Here is a 17,278-nt window from a genome sequence, read left to right as displayed (position 1 = left end):
TATGGGGAGAGGGAAAAGATACAACAGAAGTACGATCCCCTCATTGACATATTTGAAGATATGAACATTAAATTTTCGAAGTGGATGGACAACGTAGACCCTGTTATGATGATACAGAGGAATGTATATGTTGAAATGGATAAAAAATGGTTTAATAGTCTATTAACACCGTTTGAATATATGAATAACGAGGTATATAACCTTTAATGAACAATCTCGTGTGTATATAGGTGTCCCAACATTTTCATGCAGGTAATAGACACATTATTTATGTTCATAAAAAAGAAAATGCAAGCCCAATCAAACTTGTGTCCTTGAAATTTTTCCATAGCTGATATTGTAGTAACGGTACGTTATATACGTTATTCCATAGGTCATACACTCAACATTGTTTGATTTTCTCATTGCTTTAGAACTTTCTAAGATGTGATCGTCATAATATCAATTGGAGTAAGGCGACAAATGTATTGAAGTACATCAATGGTTAACACACTGACCACGATGTACCTTGGAGCAACATCGATGTTGTTTACATGCCTTTAAACCTCTTTGGGATGCACTGGGTGCTTGTTTGTGCAGACTTCCAGGTCAAAGAATTAATCATGTTCGATTCATTGATTGGATTACATTCGAATGCAGACTTGGAATGTGAAATGAGATTAGTGTGCAAAAACTTTCTCGATTTACTCCTTGCTAGTGCGATAATGGAACCTAATAATCTTCTAGTTGATCGATGCACTCTACGTCGAGATGCTTTCATGCCTCAACAACATGAGAGTGGTGACTGTGGTATATTCACATGTAAATTTTTCGAATATGATGCAATCAGGTCCAAAATGGACACCTTAACACAATATAAAATGATATATTTTCGTAGACAATGTGCCATTTAGATTTGGGCAAATAGAGCATTATTTTAGAAGTTCGTAAACTTTTTTATAATTAATGGTTGAAGTGATGAGTGAAAATTTATAGTTGGTTTAGATTGTTTTTGTAATTAATGGTAAGGATACACATTTTCCGATCGGGTTCATGCAAGTAGCGCCAATTCCCGATCAGGTTCATGCAAAAATCATAAAAAATAACACATTCCCGACTAGGCCCATGCAAGTAGGTGCCAATTCCTGGTCAGGCTCATGCAAAAAACCATCAAAATATACTAATTTCCAGTCGAGCCCATGCAAGTAGGTGCCAATTCCCGGTCAAACTAATGCAAAAGATCATCAAAGTATACTAATTTCCAGCTGAGTCCATGCAAGTAGACGCCAATTCCTGATGGGACTAATGCAAAAAATCATCAAAGTATACTAATTCCCGACCGGGCCCATGCAAGTAGGCATCAATTCCTGGTTGGGCTAAGGCAAAATATAATAAAAAAATCATCCAAATCCACAAAAACCTATGAAGATGATGGACATAATTAGTAATAAAAAATCCATACATCACTCGACAGTATTGAAATATTGATTGCATGTTGTTTTGTTGTGACCCCATTGCCCACATCTCGAACACCTGTGGACTTGACAAAATTCATCTGCAGAAGAAAATCTTGTTGTTTGTGAGTGACCTACTCTTGGAACTCTTTTTGGAGGCAATGTTTCAACATTGACGAAGGCCGATGATTACTTTCACTCTGAAAAGTGTCCAATGGTCGTATAGGTTCAACATACGCAACCAATATTGATTCAACAGAGTATACCCGTGAACAAAGAGAGATAGGATCAATGTTCCGAACCCTGCATGCAGCGATCGCGTGTGAACAAGAGATTTCATAATAATAAAACTTGTGACAAGTGCATATTCTTGTGTGAATAATTACACGACCTTTCAAACCTTTATTTATCATTTCGAACACATGTTGGTCAATTGGCTTAACTTCATGTATGCTTGCTTTGACTGCTGCGTCATGAATTATTGCCATCGCATAGTCTGACAGTCTTGACGTACTGTTCGATGCATCCGTTCGACGTCTGTAATACAAGTCTTGTAACCAACCTTTAATATAGTCTAGAAATGACGTGATTGGTAACTGTCGTGCATCTTTTAACACTTTGTTTATGCAATCGACGAGATTTGTTGTCATTTGACTATACCTTCTGTTAATTGGTACACCCTAGCCCATCGCTCAAGATCAATATCTTCTAGGTATTTGCATAGACCTAGATACCTTGCAAATTGACTCCAATGGTAGTTGAACACAGACTCACGACTTACCTTGGCTTCTTTATCGAAAATATCCAACTTAAAATTAATTAATAAATTATCTTTCAAGTGATGGATGTAGATACCATGGAATGCTTCTGGGAAGATCGTTATAATTATTCTTTTTATGCTAAGGTGTTTATCTGATACAATAACCAAATAAAAAACTTTTTCAATTGCACATCTTAATTGCTAAAAAAAACCATACCAAGATTCATCAGTTTCTCCACCAGATATACCGAATGCGACTAGGTATATTTGATTATTTCCATCGACCCCAATCGCAAGCAGAAGTTTACCACTATACTTACCCCTTAAATGTGTTCCATCTACAATTAAAATAGGGCGAATGCAGTTTAAAACCCCCCTAATGGAATCACGAAGAGCCATGAAGACGTGCTTGAAATATTTATCTTCCTGTCGATCATATTCAAATGTTGAACTAAGAATTTCAATTTGTATGGCCTTACCAAATTTAGGTAGCTTCTTGTAGGATTGTTCTAGTGACCTCCAAACAAGCACTAACGCTTCTTTCCTTACCCTCCATGCCTTGTCGTAACTTAAACTCACACCATACTCTTATTTTATATCCTTCACAATGTCCTTCAGTCTATATGAACGACTAATGTCTTAAAACTTTGACTTTGTTAAATGTAAAAGAACCTAACTAGAAGCTTGTCTATGATTGTTAGTCAATATTTCATTTCTACATGTAGACATTGTTGTACTTAGAGATCTTAAATATTTCACAATTTTTCAATTTAACGGCTGGAAGTCTCCATTTGCATTCTTCAACTAAGAATATAACTTTATATAATATTGTGGTCAACCTTTTCACCCTAAACTGAAAGTTATCTCTAATTACTAACATAGATAACCGCATCATTAAATCCTTCTTAGATATAAATATGTCACCAACTTGTACATCTTTAGAAGAATAAGACTGACCTGGCATGACGATTGTGCTACTAGATGAATGTGACAAGTCACGACCCGTTGCATGTAATGAGCCTCCATAGTTTTCGATTGTTCATTCTTCTACATGAGGTGTATCGTGGGTATTAATCTTGGGTTCCTCTCCATCACTCTTCTCCCTCCAAGACCAATCATTAAAATATTGACACTAGTCTACATCATCTCCTAAGTTATGAGTCGCCGAATTATTAGGCAACGAAGTAAGTGATAGGTTAAAATATATGGGAAAAATGGACTATTCGACTCCATCTTGCAATGTACAAGCCTAGATGTTGAAGGGATTTCTTCAGTTCGTCGGATATATGAATTGTTTGGATGAAATCCTTGATTACTTGAACATTTTAGAAGCATAAATACGTAAAGAGGTATTACTGAGACCTCTTCTCATGTGAGGAATGTGTGTAGATCTTCATCATTCCGAATTACAAATGTAGGGGCTTTGGATCTCAATTGAAGTATACATCTTATAACAAGATTATACTCATACAAAATTATACCACTTATCCTATAAACTTTGGCTAGGAATTCATTATATGTTGTGTCGACCTCAATGTCAAACCCCCGCGACTCTCCTCCATCGTAATCCTTTTCCCTTTCATTCCAAACGCCACCGAAACAAATTCAAATACGAGGCATTTTCCTACAATTTATAAAAAAAATGTATTGATGTAGTTAAAGAAAAAGTAAAATAAAAAATAGAAACTAAAAAGAAAAAACATTGGCTCGGTCGTCCATCTGGTCAGGTAAAACACTGGGCCAAAAAATAGTGTTCATATTTTCCATGTGCGCCCAACCGGGTTAGAGTTAACTCTATCGGGCCTTGGACCAGTCCCATCTCGATTCATATCTTGTACCCAAGAAGACTAGGTGATTTCAATCAATTTCTTTCATACCCGGTGAAGCTAGACCGGGTGATTTCAATCAATTTCCTTCATCCCCGGTGAAGCTCGATCGGGTATCAAACTTATTTCGACAATTATTTTGTACCCGATGAAGGCCGACCGGATAATTTTAACTCATTTTCTTTCTACTCAGTGAAGCCCAACCAGGTATCTTAAATAAAAAATTGCTATTTTTTTTTCATTTTTCTTTTAACTATTAAATGCAGGGCATTATAGAAAAAAAAAAGAAACAATCAACTAAGCGAGCATAAATACAAGCAAATGAATTCTAACATGGAAAAGCAAAGTCCCAAAAAGTCATTTATTTTTGTCAATTTTCTCAGAAATTATCGAACTATTAAATACATACAAAATGAAATATATACCTTCTTACGGAGGGTACAAAATTACAATTTTGTGAAATATAAGTTTTGGACTTGACGAAAAACTTTTCATTCTGGAGATAATTTGGTGAAGAGAATTTTTTGTGGGATTGTAAACAAATCAATTTTGGTGCTAATATTTTATTTTGGAATGCGAATAATTTTTTGTCAATTAATTTTGGATGAATTATTTTTTTGTGGCAGAAATTTTGAGTGAATTAATTTGATAGATTGGTTGTTAAAATTGAATTTAATAAAAGGTATAAGAATAATTGTACAACAAGATTTTCCTATGCTTACATCATTTTCATTCTCAAGGAATAAAAAAAACTTGTTTTTTTAAAAATAGGTCAAAAATACAAAATCCAACTCCAAAATCGTCATTTTTGTCCATTTTTCAAGTTTTAAATGTAGCTAAAAGGTTAAGGTAAGTAAAACTTTTGAGGAAAATTTACTGTGAGGAATAGAAGCATCACAAAAAAATAAAATAAAATAAAAAAATATGAGTTCGGTCTCTTTACTTTCTATTTCTTTTTTCATTGTTGTTCCTATACATTCAACTAACTAATTAAATTTAGCCTATGTAGTTAGTTTTTGTTTGCTATTTTTTTATATTAAAATTATTATTATTATTTAACCGATTCCAAAAAAAATTAATAACTGTTTGTTATTTGGAAATCTAGATAACTGAATGAATAATTTCTAAGAAGGTATGGAAATATCTTAAGCTTATATTTTATAACAATAATATCTTATTAAACTTTTATGTATTTTACTTGTGAAAAAAAAAGTTTAGCGCATAAAAACCAAGAGGTCCATAGTTCAAATCCTCTAGCCTACACTTAAAAAAAAATACTTTACTTATTAGTCTAATCTAATTCAAATTTGTTTCACATGGATTTTGGTCTTTATTAATTTAATGTTATACTTGCATATCAATTTTAGTTTATATGGAGTTCATCCGTTATTTTGTACAACAAATTAAATTATATATGAGTTTGAGGTTTTTATCAAATATGAAATATTAATTCAACTTTATTTTTTTTTTCAAAAGAGGACGATTAGTATAATTGATGTTATTTTAATGCATATATACATTAATTTATTTTTAAATAAACATTAAAAAAATGTGAAAAAAAAAAGAAAATTGATAGATAAAAAATAATGAAGAAAACAAAAATGAAGAACAAAAATATTATTAGAGCCGAGGATACACCGACACAAAATTTTAGAAACCTGTACTAAAGGGCATTCAAAATTGGTTAGATGCCCCTCGTATGGCGATCATAAAATGCCTAGATATCTTAGATTCCTATAAATCAAAAGAGATAATTAAGATGTCCATCCCACCGTAATCTTAGATTACACAAAACAAATAACCCTCGGACCCCGGAGATTAAAAATTAAAACTTTTCGAAAGTACAAAGATTAAATTTAAGATTTAATAATCACTTGAAAATACATGAACCAAAATAGCACAATACATGACGAAAATTGGTATTTTAACCAAGAACATAACTTTTTTTAATAATAAAAAAAATAATTTTCTTCCCCTAAAAACTGTCATTTTCTTTCAGACATTGCCCAAATCTCGAATCTTAGGTGTAGCAAAAACACAAAGACAGACCAAAGAATAATTTCTGCAATTTGTCAAAGCTACTACTAGACACATAGGAAAGGAAAGAAAACATATGAGATGAACTCATTCACCTGTTCTCATTCTGCCACCTGCTTTGTCTACAGCATTGTGTTTCTTCTGAATATGCTTTCTCAAAGAATGATCCTTTTTCCTTTCCATCCCTTCAAAGAATTTCTTTGCTTAAAATATAATATTCTATTTTCAGGAAGCCCTTTCAATCAAGGGTCAGAAATATGAACTACATGACAGAAGTCTCTGAAATTTACCACCATAGATTATATTTTGTCTCAGACTTTAGATCGCATGAATTCTGCATAATTCTCCCTTACACGATCTAAACACATGCCACACATATAAGAACTTATAGTTCTCAACCATTTAAGTGCTTTATTACTCAACCCCAGAACATTGCAGGACTATATTCCCATGTTCAATTTTAAAACACTTCTTCCCAAGTTATCAATATAGTGCCAAAGACACAGAACCTGGTGGTAAGTATATCAAACAGTTCTAGCTTACAAAATCAGGAAGTCATGGTCACATGGTAATGTAGTACAAGTTACTGCTAAAACAATGAATAATGCATCCATTAGTCAACTAACATCATCTATAATTACAGGCTTTTCACAATACTGATTCTACAGGTGGTGGTTTGACAACTCACCATGCTTTGTGCAGGCATGTTAATCCGTGATGAATTGATTTCAATTGCAGGTTTAAATAGGTTTCTCAAGTCAGATGGGCAAGGTAGCATAAACTCTTTAAAATTTCATCCTTTTAGCTGGACCCTGATCAATAATGGGATCTGCTGGAGGCTGTTGTGACTCTCCTAGCGGATTTTCAGGGCCTTTTTCTGTTTCTGCTGTGGGGGCAGGAGCATAGCCTTCAGGAAATGGTGGGGGTGGTGGGGCAGGTGGCAGCTGCAAAAGTTTTAATAAGAAATTTTGCCTCTTAATGAGGATCTTCAGCCAATGCATTGAAGATATAAAATACATGCGAAATTGACCAACAGCTTATCTCCTTAGACAATTAAATTATTTTACAAGTTCAATTAACTACAGATACAATATATATGAATTTGGACACATTTGAAGCCTAAGTCATTTGTTCTCCATTCAGAATGAGTCAGGTAAGTGGTTTATGAGTAAGTTAGAGTAGGTGTGATCATGTTGTTCGAATCTGAAATAAACTGACTCAAAAAAGTTCTGTTGTTATTAAATGAAATGTGACAAGGACTTAAATCTAAAACTGTATTTGGAAGATTCACTCGAATAAATATACCCGTCAGAGAAATCGTCGGAGAAATCATATGGACACTAATAACACTCATTTATACAATCAACAAAAAGCCCAACATAATGAATCCCCATAAGAACACAGACAAGGATTCAAAGAACCAAACTGGGCGAAAACCTCCAAGATTATTGATGAAACAGAGAAAGGAATACAGACAAGGATTTCCAACAGCTTTTACAAACTTGAGCTCTGATGGATAATTTGTAAATGTTAATGTTATCATACTTATACAAATCAAATTTATTATTCATGTATTCCAAATTTGGTAAGTACAAATCAAATTTATTATTAATGTACTCCAAATTTGGTAAGTAAAAGAACAAATTCATTTATTTTAAAATATTGACCTTATAGTGAATACAGTTTCATTGATTTTAAAATATGGGTTATCCCATGAGAAGACACAATATGGAAAACATTACTTGTAAAACAACCATTCATGCATGTTTTCAATGTGTGTTTCAAAACAGAAAATTTCATCACATGAGATTTTGACTTGAGAAAACTGCATAAAAATTCTCACCAGTCACCACTTTTTTTTTTTCTTAATACTGGACATTCGATAAATTAGCTCTTTGCGATATATACACAAACACAAAATGATTTTCTGTTATAAAAAGATGAAGCTTATGCAGTATCAATGTGTAAATTGAGAGTACACGATTCATGATGTTAAAAAAGGTACCTTGCGCTGTAAGGATGCAAGAATATGATCAACTCGCTTTACTTCCTTAAAGTTAATGGTTTCTTTTGCAGGTTTTACTTCTTCACCCTCATTTTCAGAATCAACTGAACCAGAAATGAGAAAACAGTTAACAAAACTGAAGCTGCAAGCTGAAAGAAGAAAGTTTAAAGATTATCAGACTGTTAGGCAATAAGGCAATGTGCTGCATTGTATCTTTATAGTTTATTCCTACCTTTCTTATCAGAATGAACTATTCCATATGAGACCCAAAATTTGATTTCAGAATGAGGTCTGAATTCAAAAGAACATATAACCGACTAATCTTGAAAAGCTCAAAGAATTCTTCCAAAGCAAAACACCTCAAGATAATCGCTAAATTAGTATGACTCAACTAAAATTTTAAAAACAAAACGTGTTAAGATAAGATGGCAAAACTGCGAGTGCGTAAAATCATTGGTGAATAATTATCTTTTACTTATAACTTAAAATAGTAAGTGCAAAAAATATATCACCAATAGCTAGAAGATACCATATCCTATCTTCTCCAACTTTGAGGAAGCAGTGGTAAAGGCCTTCGATATGTAATATAGTGCCCGACTCTGCAGTATGATGAAAACTCAACATAAGACTACAACAAAACAGAACAAGAGAGGCAGAATACATATCAACCTCTTTTTTTTTTCTTTTTTTTTGTTTTTTTGGATTTTAAATCTACATTAATTTCGAAGCAAAGGAGAAAAAGGAATCCAGCAATTAAGTTTCCAGTTGAAGAGAAGTTATCCATTATGATAATTTACTATATACAACTATGAAATGCGATCCATTGCATCAATTATCAATAAAAAATCTAAGATTGCAACAAATAAATGGCAGTGACAAACAAAGATAAGTATAACAATCTCACAACTCGGGCAGCAAAAACATTGCAAAGCTGAGGCGCCTGATAAATTGAACCATCCAAGATATAATAAGTCAGCATCGGTGTGACTTTCTCAGGACCATCCCTTTTTTGCTTTCTGAAAACGAAAAGGTGAGGCTCCATAACTTCATTCAGCATGTACTCTATACCTGTCATTTTTCTGTTGAACAGAAGATTACCCATCATGGTAATGCCTAAATGAAAACTGAAACCTAGGGTTACAATTAACAGAACTTATTATAATCTATCAACAATGTTTCTAGAATCCCCAGTACAAATTGTGGACACTCTCCAATCTCCTGAACAAGAACAAGTGAAGAACATGGTTGAATTGTCCAAGTATAGAGGAAAAAAAACATTTGATCATGCAATCAATTAGACAAAGAAAACTACTAATAGAAAAAACGAAACCCTATCAACAGAAATAGAAAAATTAGAAGACGAGAAATCATACGAGAGTTGAGAGAGATCGAGGGGGTGAATGGAGCGCATTCTGAGTTGTTCGTTGTTACAAGTCCAGTCGTAGAAAGGGGACAAGGCAAAATAATCGAAAACCAAGTTTCGATCAAGAGGGTAAGTATTGAGCCAAAGTTGGTCTCTAAAGCAAATTCCAGTCATGTCCGTGCCTGGAGGCTGAGGCGCTGCTGGCAACGGTCCCCCCTCAAAATTCCCAATCCCTGGCGGGGCCGTCGGTGGTGGAGGAGTTGCCATTTGCGTGTGATTTCACTTTTCCGGCCACTAAGCGTCGAATTCACAGATCCTTCGGCCCTGAGTGAAAGCGTTGCGCCCGTTTTCCTCGTTTCCCGATTGAGTCGACAAGAGAGAGAGGAGGGAGAAATAAAGTACGTACCTGTATTTTTCAATATAACTATCATGACAAAAAAATTAAGGAAACATAGTCATAGCTTGGATCGCTTTTTAGTTAATTAATAAGAGATATTTGTAATGCACGTAGAATAAGGGAAAAAAATCTAAAAATATATTAGATTTTTAAAATATTTATAAATATAGATGAGTTGATTAGTCAATTTTTGATTTTTTTTTAATTTCTAATTTCGTCCTCTCTTGACTTATTTTTTTTTATTTTTTTATTTTCTTCTTTTTTCCTTTTTTTTCCTTTTCTTTTCTTTCTTCAATTTTTTATTATTCTTTTTTTTTCTTTCTTCAGCTCTTACTTATTCTTTTTTTAATTTTTATTTTCTTCTATTTCTCCGATTTTTGCTTCTTCTCTTATCTTTTTTTTATTATTTTATTTTCTTGTCTTTCTCTTATTTTTAAAATTTTTCTTTCCTTTATTTGAATTTTTTCTTCTTCCCCTTTTTTTCACAAGAATTATGAGGCTGAGTTCTATACGCATGACTTGGAAGTATTCAATTTATAAGTGACTTAACACCAACAAGCTAATCGTCAAATTTGATTATTATAACAAATAATAAATATAAATAGCAAATGAAAGTCTATCAGTGATAACCATTAATATTTTCTATCATTGATAGCTTAATCTTTGATAATATTTTCGTAGTTAATAGCCATTTGTAGAAATTTATCATTGATAGCCAACTTAGTGAATTTAATTAATAAAGTTGAATCTCGAACTAAAATGTAAGTGGAATACTTATAAGTTATCACTAATAGAATGTTTATCAGTGATAGAAGCTATCATCGAAAAGAAAAGAGACTTATAAATATTTGAGAAGGACAAGAAAAGGGCAAAAAGGTGTTCAGTGGTTATGATTGATTGAAGCTACTACTAATAGTATGTTACTAATGATAGGAGCTAATACTAATAGTATGTTATCGATGATAGAAGTTATCTGATAACACGTTATCGGTGATAGAAGCTACCACTGATAGCATGTTATCAGTGATAGAGAACTATCACTGATAGCATGATATCAATGAGATCGTTGATAACATCTTATTAGTGATGTTATCAGTGAAAGAAGCTATCACTGATAACCACAATATGAGTGATGTTAGTGATATTGGTGATAAAACTTAAGTGATATCTATATATCGAGTTTCTTTTAAAGGTGATAACCAGTTATAGAAATCTATCATTAATAGCCTTAAGTGTTAATATTTCAAGGTTGATTCTAATTGATGAAAGTCTATCAGTGATAATGACTGATAGCTGCTATCAGTGATGACCATGATAAAAGATTATTAGTGATAACTACTATAGTAATCAACGTTGTTGGTTTTCTTTCAAAGTTGATCACTATTTATAAATCTATTATTGATAGCCACTGATAGCCTTAAGTATTAATATTTCAACGTTGATTCCAATTGATGAAAGTGAATCAATGATAGCTAATAATAATTGATAGCAAATTAAAAGTTAATATTTCAAGATTGTATTAATTTTTCTAAAATTGAAAGCTATCGCTGATAGCAACTATCATCGATAACAATTGACAAAAGCTATCAACGATAGCAGCTGATAGAACCTATCAGTGATAGCAGCTAATAGCAGCTATCAATGGTTATCACTGATAGTTGCTATCAGTGATAGTTTTTAATTTGAGAAAATCGAGAAAAAGTGAAAAAAATGGTGGCTAGGCATGAGTTTTTTAGTCTTTTACCATTTTTGATCTATATATGCAATTATTTTATCCTTGTACTATATATTCTATTATTTTGGACTTAAATTCTATTTATGCAACTAGCCCTTAAATAAGACTGAGAGTTTTATTTTATTTTATTTTATTTTTTTATTTTTTTGTTTTTGTACGGATAACCTCTTCTCACACACATGTATGTTTTTTTAACCTACCTCCATGAAAGTATGATATGTAACCTTTTGCTAATGTTATAGGGAAATTTTCACCTTCAAAGGCCCATCGCGGTCGGGTTGAACTTCGTAGTGCGATAGTAGAGGGTCTCTAACTCGATGACATGTCCCAGCTTGAACTTCACCTTTTAACGGTTATTGGTAGGACCCGTTACTCGCAATAGGGACGAGTAACCCAGTCCGACGCATTTAGTAAAGCCATGTCCTGATTTCACAACTAGAGCTTGATGCTTAAATTTGTTCATTGTCGATGCACCTTCCGCTCGCAATAAGGATACCCACCCAAAGAGATCAAACTTGCAAAGCCCTGACTCGATTTTAAAAAGTTTCGATCGTTGTAGAGGCAGATATTCTTAAGAAGCTCTTCTTCTTCTACCCGCATCTTCCAGTCGTCTTCACCATCTCACGCCTCTAAGTAGGTTAAATGCTTACCTCTTTGATGAAATGTATGTAATACATGGCACCAATTTTGAAGTATAGGGTAGAAGATGACTTCCATGCACAAATTATGAATCTGTCTCACATTAAGCATGCAAATGAGGTTGTGAAGAAGAAGTTTTCTTTAGCAGAGTTGGACATATTTAGGCGAACCATCTTTGGTCGTTTGTAGGACATGGATATACTATTAATGTTCCTTAAGCAAAAATTATGTATGCATCCAAATCTTTGTAAACATACTCTCATTATCGTTGACACTGCTTTCATGGTATTTATATTACATGTGTCTCACATATCATATTTTGTATATAAAATATATAATATATACTTCTATTATACAATAATTTTTTATGTCGCTGGTGATGGAATGTAGAAACATACAACGGTAGCAATCAAAATCAATAAGCACTCTAATTATATTTAATTTGAGTTCTAAAAGCATACAAAACCAAATTTTCTAGAAAAGAGTTTCAAAAGCATCATTTATAGAATCCTCCAAATCTAAGTTGCTCTCCACAAATTCTCCGCTTCAACACCTCAGTGAACCACCAAGAAATCTTCTCTACTATTCTCTGCCTTAAATTTGAGTGGTGGATCTCTCAATTAAAGTGAATTGTGAAGGGAATTGGTGAAGGTTTGAGAAAGGGGAGAGTTTTTAAGAATTTCTCATATTTCTAGCAGTTCTCTCTGCTTCATCTTATAAAATTGAAGCTTTTATGCATCTCATGTATACAAGCACTAAGGAATCTCAGTCATGGCCAACTCAATTTGTGCTTGGTAGTGGGCTAGGTGTTTGGATGAAGATGAATCCACCAAATCATCCAAAACCTTGGATGTTTTCATTATATCCTATTTTAATTTCCAATTTCATTAACTAAATTCAAAATTTAATCTAATATAAAATTCAATTTCTAAAATTGAAAATTGAAATTGACATTAATTTAATTTCAATTAATTAAACAAATTTAATTAATTTAATCAATAATTTAATATCAAATATTAAATTTCTAAAATTGAAATTTGAAATTGACATTAATTTAATTTCAATTAATTAAACAAATTTAATTAATTTAATCAATAATTTAATATCAAATATTAAATTGTTCATGTAATTAATATTTAAATCGATATTATTTAAATATTATAAACTCTCCAATTTCATTTAATTTCAATAAATTAAACGTTAATTATATCGAATATAATCATATAAACTCTAATTTGAAATTGAACAATTCAAATTCGAACCCTAATTTACAATTTGAACATTTCAAATCGGAACCTTACATTCAATTTGAACACTTCAAATTGAAATTCATTTTGAACATTTTAAATTCACTCAATTTACTAATTCAAGGTGCTCATATTTTATGAGCTAGTAGATGGACCTTATGGACTTACAGATCATGAGCTTCAATGATATGAGATTAATTGGCGAAAACTCTTTAGATCGAATTAATCAATATTCGTTAACTACCAAGTCACACCACTATAACTCGATAGTTGCACTCTCCTCACTATAGATATATTTGTGTCCACTTGATTTAATCATTATCAGTAAGTCGATCATTCACAGGTTGTTTGTAATAACGACTGAGTCAAAATGTTGTTTTACCCTCGAAATTACATCTTGCTCCTTAAATTCTATTGATCCTCTAATGAACAATTGGTTTGTGATCCAATCACTAAACCGGATCCCTCTCTAGGGACCTCTGTTCAAGACCTGGATTCAACACTTAAGAGAACTGTTGGTAATGGTGTCCTAAATCTCTCCTTGTAATCTTGTAGTTTTTAGACTCTGTATAAACATATTGTTGTTAATAAAATAAGTATTATTTTATAAACATATACTCAATCCAATAAACTAAGATTCGAAGTTATTTCATGTAATTTAAACAAGTATGTAGAGACATTCAAGTGGATCTTGTTTAAATAATAACGTAAATAGTTTATAGTAGATGGATAAGGTTGGGTATCTCATCCTGGTGACACTACGGATACGACCCGCTTTGTAGGTGTTACAAGTGTTGTAAAGTGCTACAAATGATCTAATCCTGATCATTCATGTGGAGATATGCGAGCAGAGGTATCCTATACAAAGAGTTTTTATAAGACCGGACCACGAAATGACTAGTCTCTTTATAAAATACCGTTAATAATAGAGATTTACATTTCACTAGAATGACCATAGGTGACATGACCTGAATCCTGAGTGAGTTGTGAATTCTTGCTTATGAAGGCAGTCCTTTAATTTCTATAGGTGAGAGTGGCCAGATTGTCAACTCAACAAGTCTACCATTTTGGAGATTCATCTGACTGGGGAACTGAGAACTTAGTTACACAAGATGAAATTTACTCATTTCCCGATGCAGGGGTAAGTAGATAAATTATTCCCTTAAGGGCTGATTCTGAGTCTTGAATATAGTGACCACACCCTCTTCTGGCCCGAGAGGGCTTCGTCATAGTGGGATTATGACTTATTGTTCATTAGAAGAATTAGTGGTACTTGAGAAGTTAGATGTAACTACAGGGGAAAAATGATATTTTGGCCTAATTGTGCTTACGAGCAATTTGTGAAGGGTTATCGCGCTGTTGATTGGTTATATTCAATGGACACATAGATTTATCTGTAGTGTGAAGAGTGCAACTGTCAGTTTTTAGTGGAGTGACCGACAATTAACGAATGTTTAGTAATTTAATTAAAGAGTTTAATTAATTATCCAAGTACCGTTGGAGCTTCAATCTACAATTTCATAAGGTCCCCACTGTAGCTCAATAGGGATTTAATCTTTGGATTAATTTGAAATGTTCAAACTAATCGAGGGAATTAATTATATATGATATAATTAATTATAATGTATTTGATACATTACATTATGAGAGGAATTTGAATATGATTCAAATACCAATTATATGAATGAGATCCATGTAATTAAATATAAATATGATTTATATTGAGAGGAATAAAATATTTGGATATGATCCAAATATCATATGGATGAGATTCGTATAAGTGAATTTAATATAAATTTGATTTATATTAAATGCCATGTATAGTTGAGAGAGAATAAAATCTATATTTTATGTTGTATTTGATGCAATATAAAACTATTGGCTATATGTTATATTTGATATAACATATAGTGTATATATATAATAAAGTAATTATTATATATATATATTACTTTATTAATTTATTTGAAATTAATAAAAAGGGAAGGAATTATAACTCCCTCCCCACATTCTCTTAAGAAAACTAACGTGTGATAAAAGAAGTTGAATGGATCATCTTCTTGATGGTATTCACAATCTGAAAGAGACGAGTTCTCTGAAGAAACTTACCTTTCATCCTCTCAATCTGCTTCCCTCTTCCAAGGATTCAAGCAAAGCCCATAACACCTGCTTGAATCCTGTTCGGTGTAAAGTAGGTGTGTCAATTCAATCTACTAAAAACAAATGAAATTTATTTGTACTCTAACTACAACTAGAACTAACTCATAGTAATAGTGGAAGTAAGAGGTTGATCCCAAGAGAACCGCAAATAATTGGCCTAAAATATGACTGATTAAATTTCTAAATGCAAAAGATTAAATGGGGGATTTATTTGTTTTAAGAACTAAAAACATCTAACTAAGCAAAAGACAAGAATTGATATAGGAAATTTATTGTTGAGAGAAATAAGAAAGAGATTGTGAGATAAAATTCAATGGGAATGAAATCTTGGGGATTTTATATAACTAGGCAATTCTATTATTGACTTTATAAGAAATCATGTAATTAGATTATTCAATATCATTAAGAATAAATTCCTAATACACTAATTAGCTAATTTTACAATTAATCAGTCTTAATTACTTCCTAAAATACATTTTACAACTAATCCCTAAATTGTATTAAACTCATGGGTTTTCTTAACTATTCCAATCTTGAAATCAAAAGATTGAAAATTTGAGATTGATTACAAGAATGTTCTGCATTAAAATATTCTTTAAAGAAAAGAGGAAAAGAAGTCCACATTTTCTATCAAGACTACTAATTCTTGCAACTACAATTACAATTTTGTTATAGAACCATGTAATTTTTGCTTACAAAAATTGATTAATCTTGATTCATCAATTCAATCGTAATCAATTTTATTTTAAATCTCATCAAGAATATTCAAAAGAAAGTAATTACATAAAGAAAATTCAAGAAAAGTCTCAAGAAAATGGCTAATTACATAATACCCCAAGAAAAAATTTACTTACTCATGGGGGTTGAAGTTTTTTAAGCATTCCATTGATAGTTGCTTATTGATACAAGTAAGAGTACAAATCGACTTGATCTCATAGAAAATTACAAGAATCGCTCTTGGAAATCGAAATCGCTCTTTAAAAAAATGAGTTTTTCTTCTTCTAAGTTTTTCTCTAAAAAAAATGATGGAATTTCTAAAAATGATCTCTCTCCCATCTTCTGAAGAATTGAACTCTTATATAACAACAAGATGTCATCGCGAAGTGCACAGATGGTTCGCGTCAAAATCTGGAAAGAAGAATAAGCGCGTCGAGTTTTTCTGTTTAATACTTGCTCCTCGACTCGGCGGTCAATACTCGATCCTCGAAACTCTGGATGCTCTTTACTCTATTGCCTTAACTCAATGCAAGATGAATCAAACAAAACTTGATAACTCGATGGAAGATGGCCGGATACTCGATAGTCTTTACTTGATGCTATTTAACAATATTCTGCTAAATACTTGGTGCTTGATGATCTACAATTTGTTCGATGCTCTCCTGGGTGTTTACTCGATTCTCTTTCTTTTGTTGATTTTCTTGGTCATTTTTAGTCTTATTGGCACAATTTTCTTGTAATGACTCATAAATGCTTCGAGGATCATTTAATCCTACAAAATTAGCAATTAAAGCAAATAATCAACATAATTTTGGGAGAATTAACATAGAAAATATACATCCTTTAAAAACCTAACAAATCCTTTAATCCCAAAAGAGAATATAGAGGGTTCTCTGTGGTGGTGTTCGTGCGCGAAGAAGGAGATCCGTAAGGAAGGAGTTCCATTCGTGGCTCGTACG

At 32.3% G+C, this 17,278-nt stretch overlaps 1 protein-coding gene across 1 annotated transcript; it reads right to left on the bottom strand.

Moving 5' to 3' along the window:
- Positions 1 to 6,446: 6,446 nt before the first annotated feature.
- Positions 6,447 to 9,931, bottom strand: MED6 (RNA polymerase transcriptional regulation mediator-like protein). The gene is made up of 5 exons (XM_039040880.2): positions 9,435 to 9,931; positions 8,966 to 9,140; positions 8,591 to 8,660; positions 8,062 to 8,165; positions 6,447 to 7,000 (listed from the first exon to the last, which is right to left on the bottom strand). The coding sequence occupies exons 1-5, from the start codon at positions 9,689 to 9,691 to the stop codon at positions 6,842 to 6,844; spliced, it is 765 nt and encodes a 254-aa protein (XP_038896808.1). The 5' UTR covers positions 9,692 to 9,931; the 3' UTR covers positions 6,447 to 6,841.
- Between the last annotated feature and the right edge of the window lie 7,347 nt (positions 9,932 to 17,278).

This window comes from Benincasa hispida, chromosome 1 (assembly GCF_027475165.1).
Source record: "Benincasa hispida cultivar pf3 chromosome 1, pf3_genome.v1.1, whole genome shotgun sequence".
Taxonomy (NCBI): Eukaryota; Viridiplantae; Streptophyta; class Magnoliopsida; order Cucurbitales; family Cucurbitaceae; genus Benincasa; species Benincasa hispida.
This window is presented reverse-complemented; position numbering and strand designations above follow the sequence as displayed.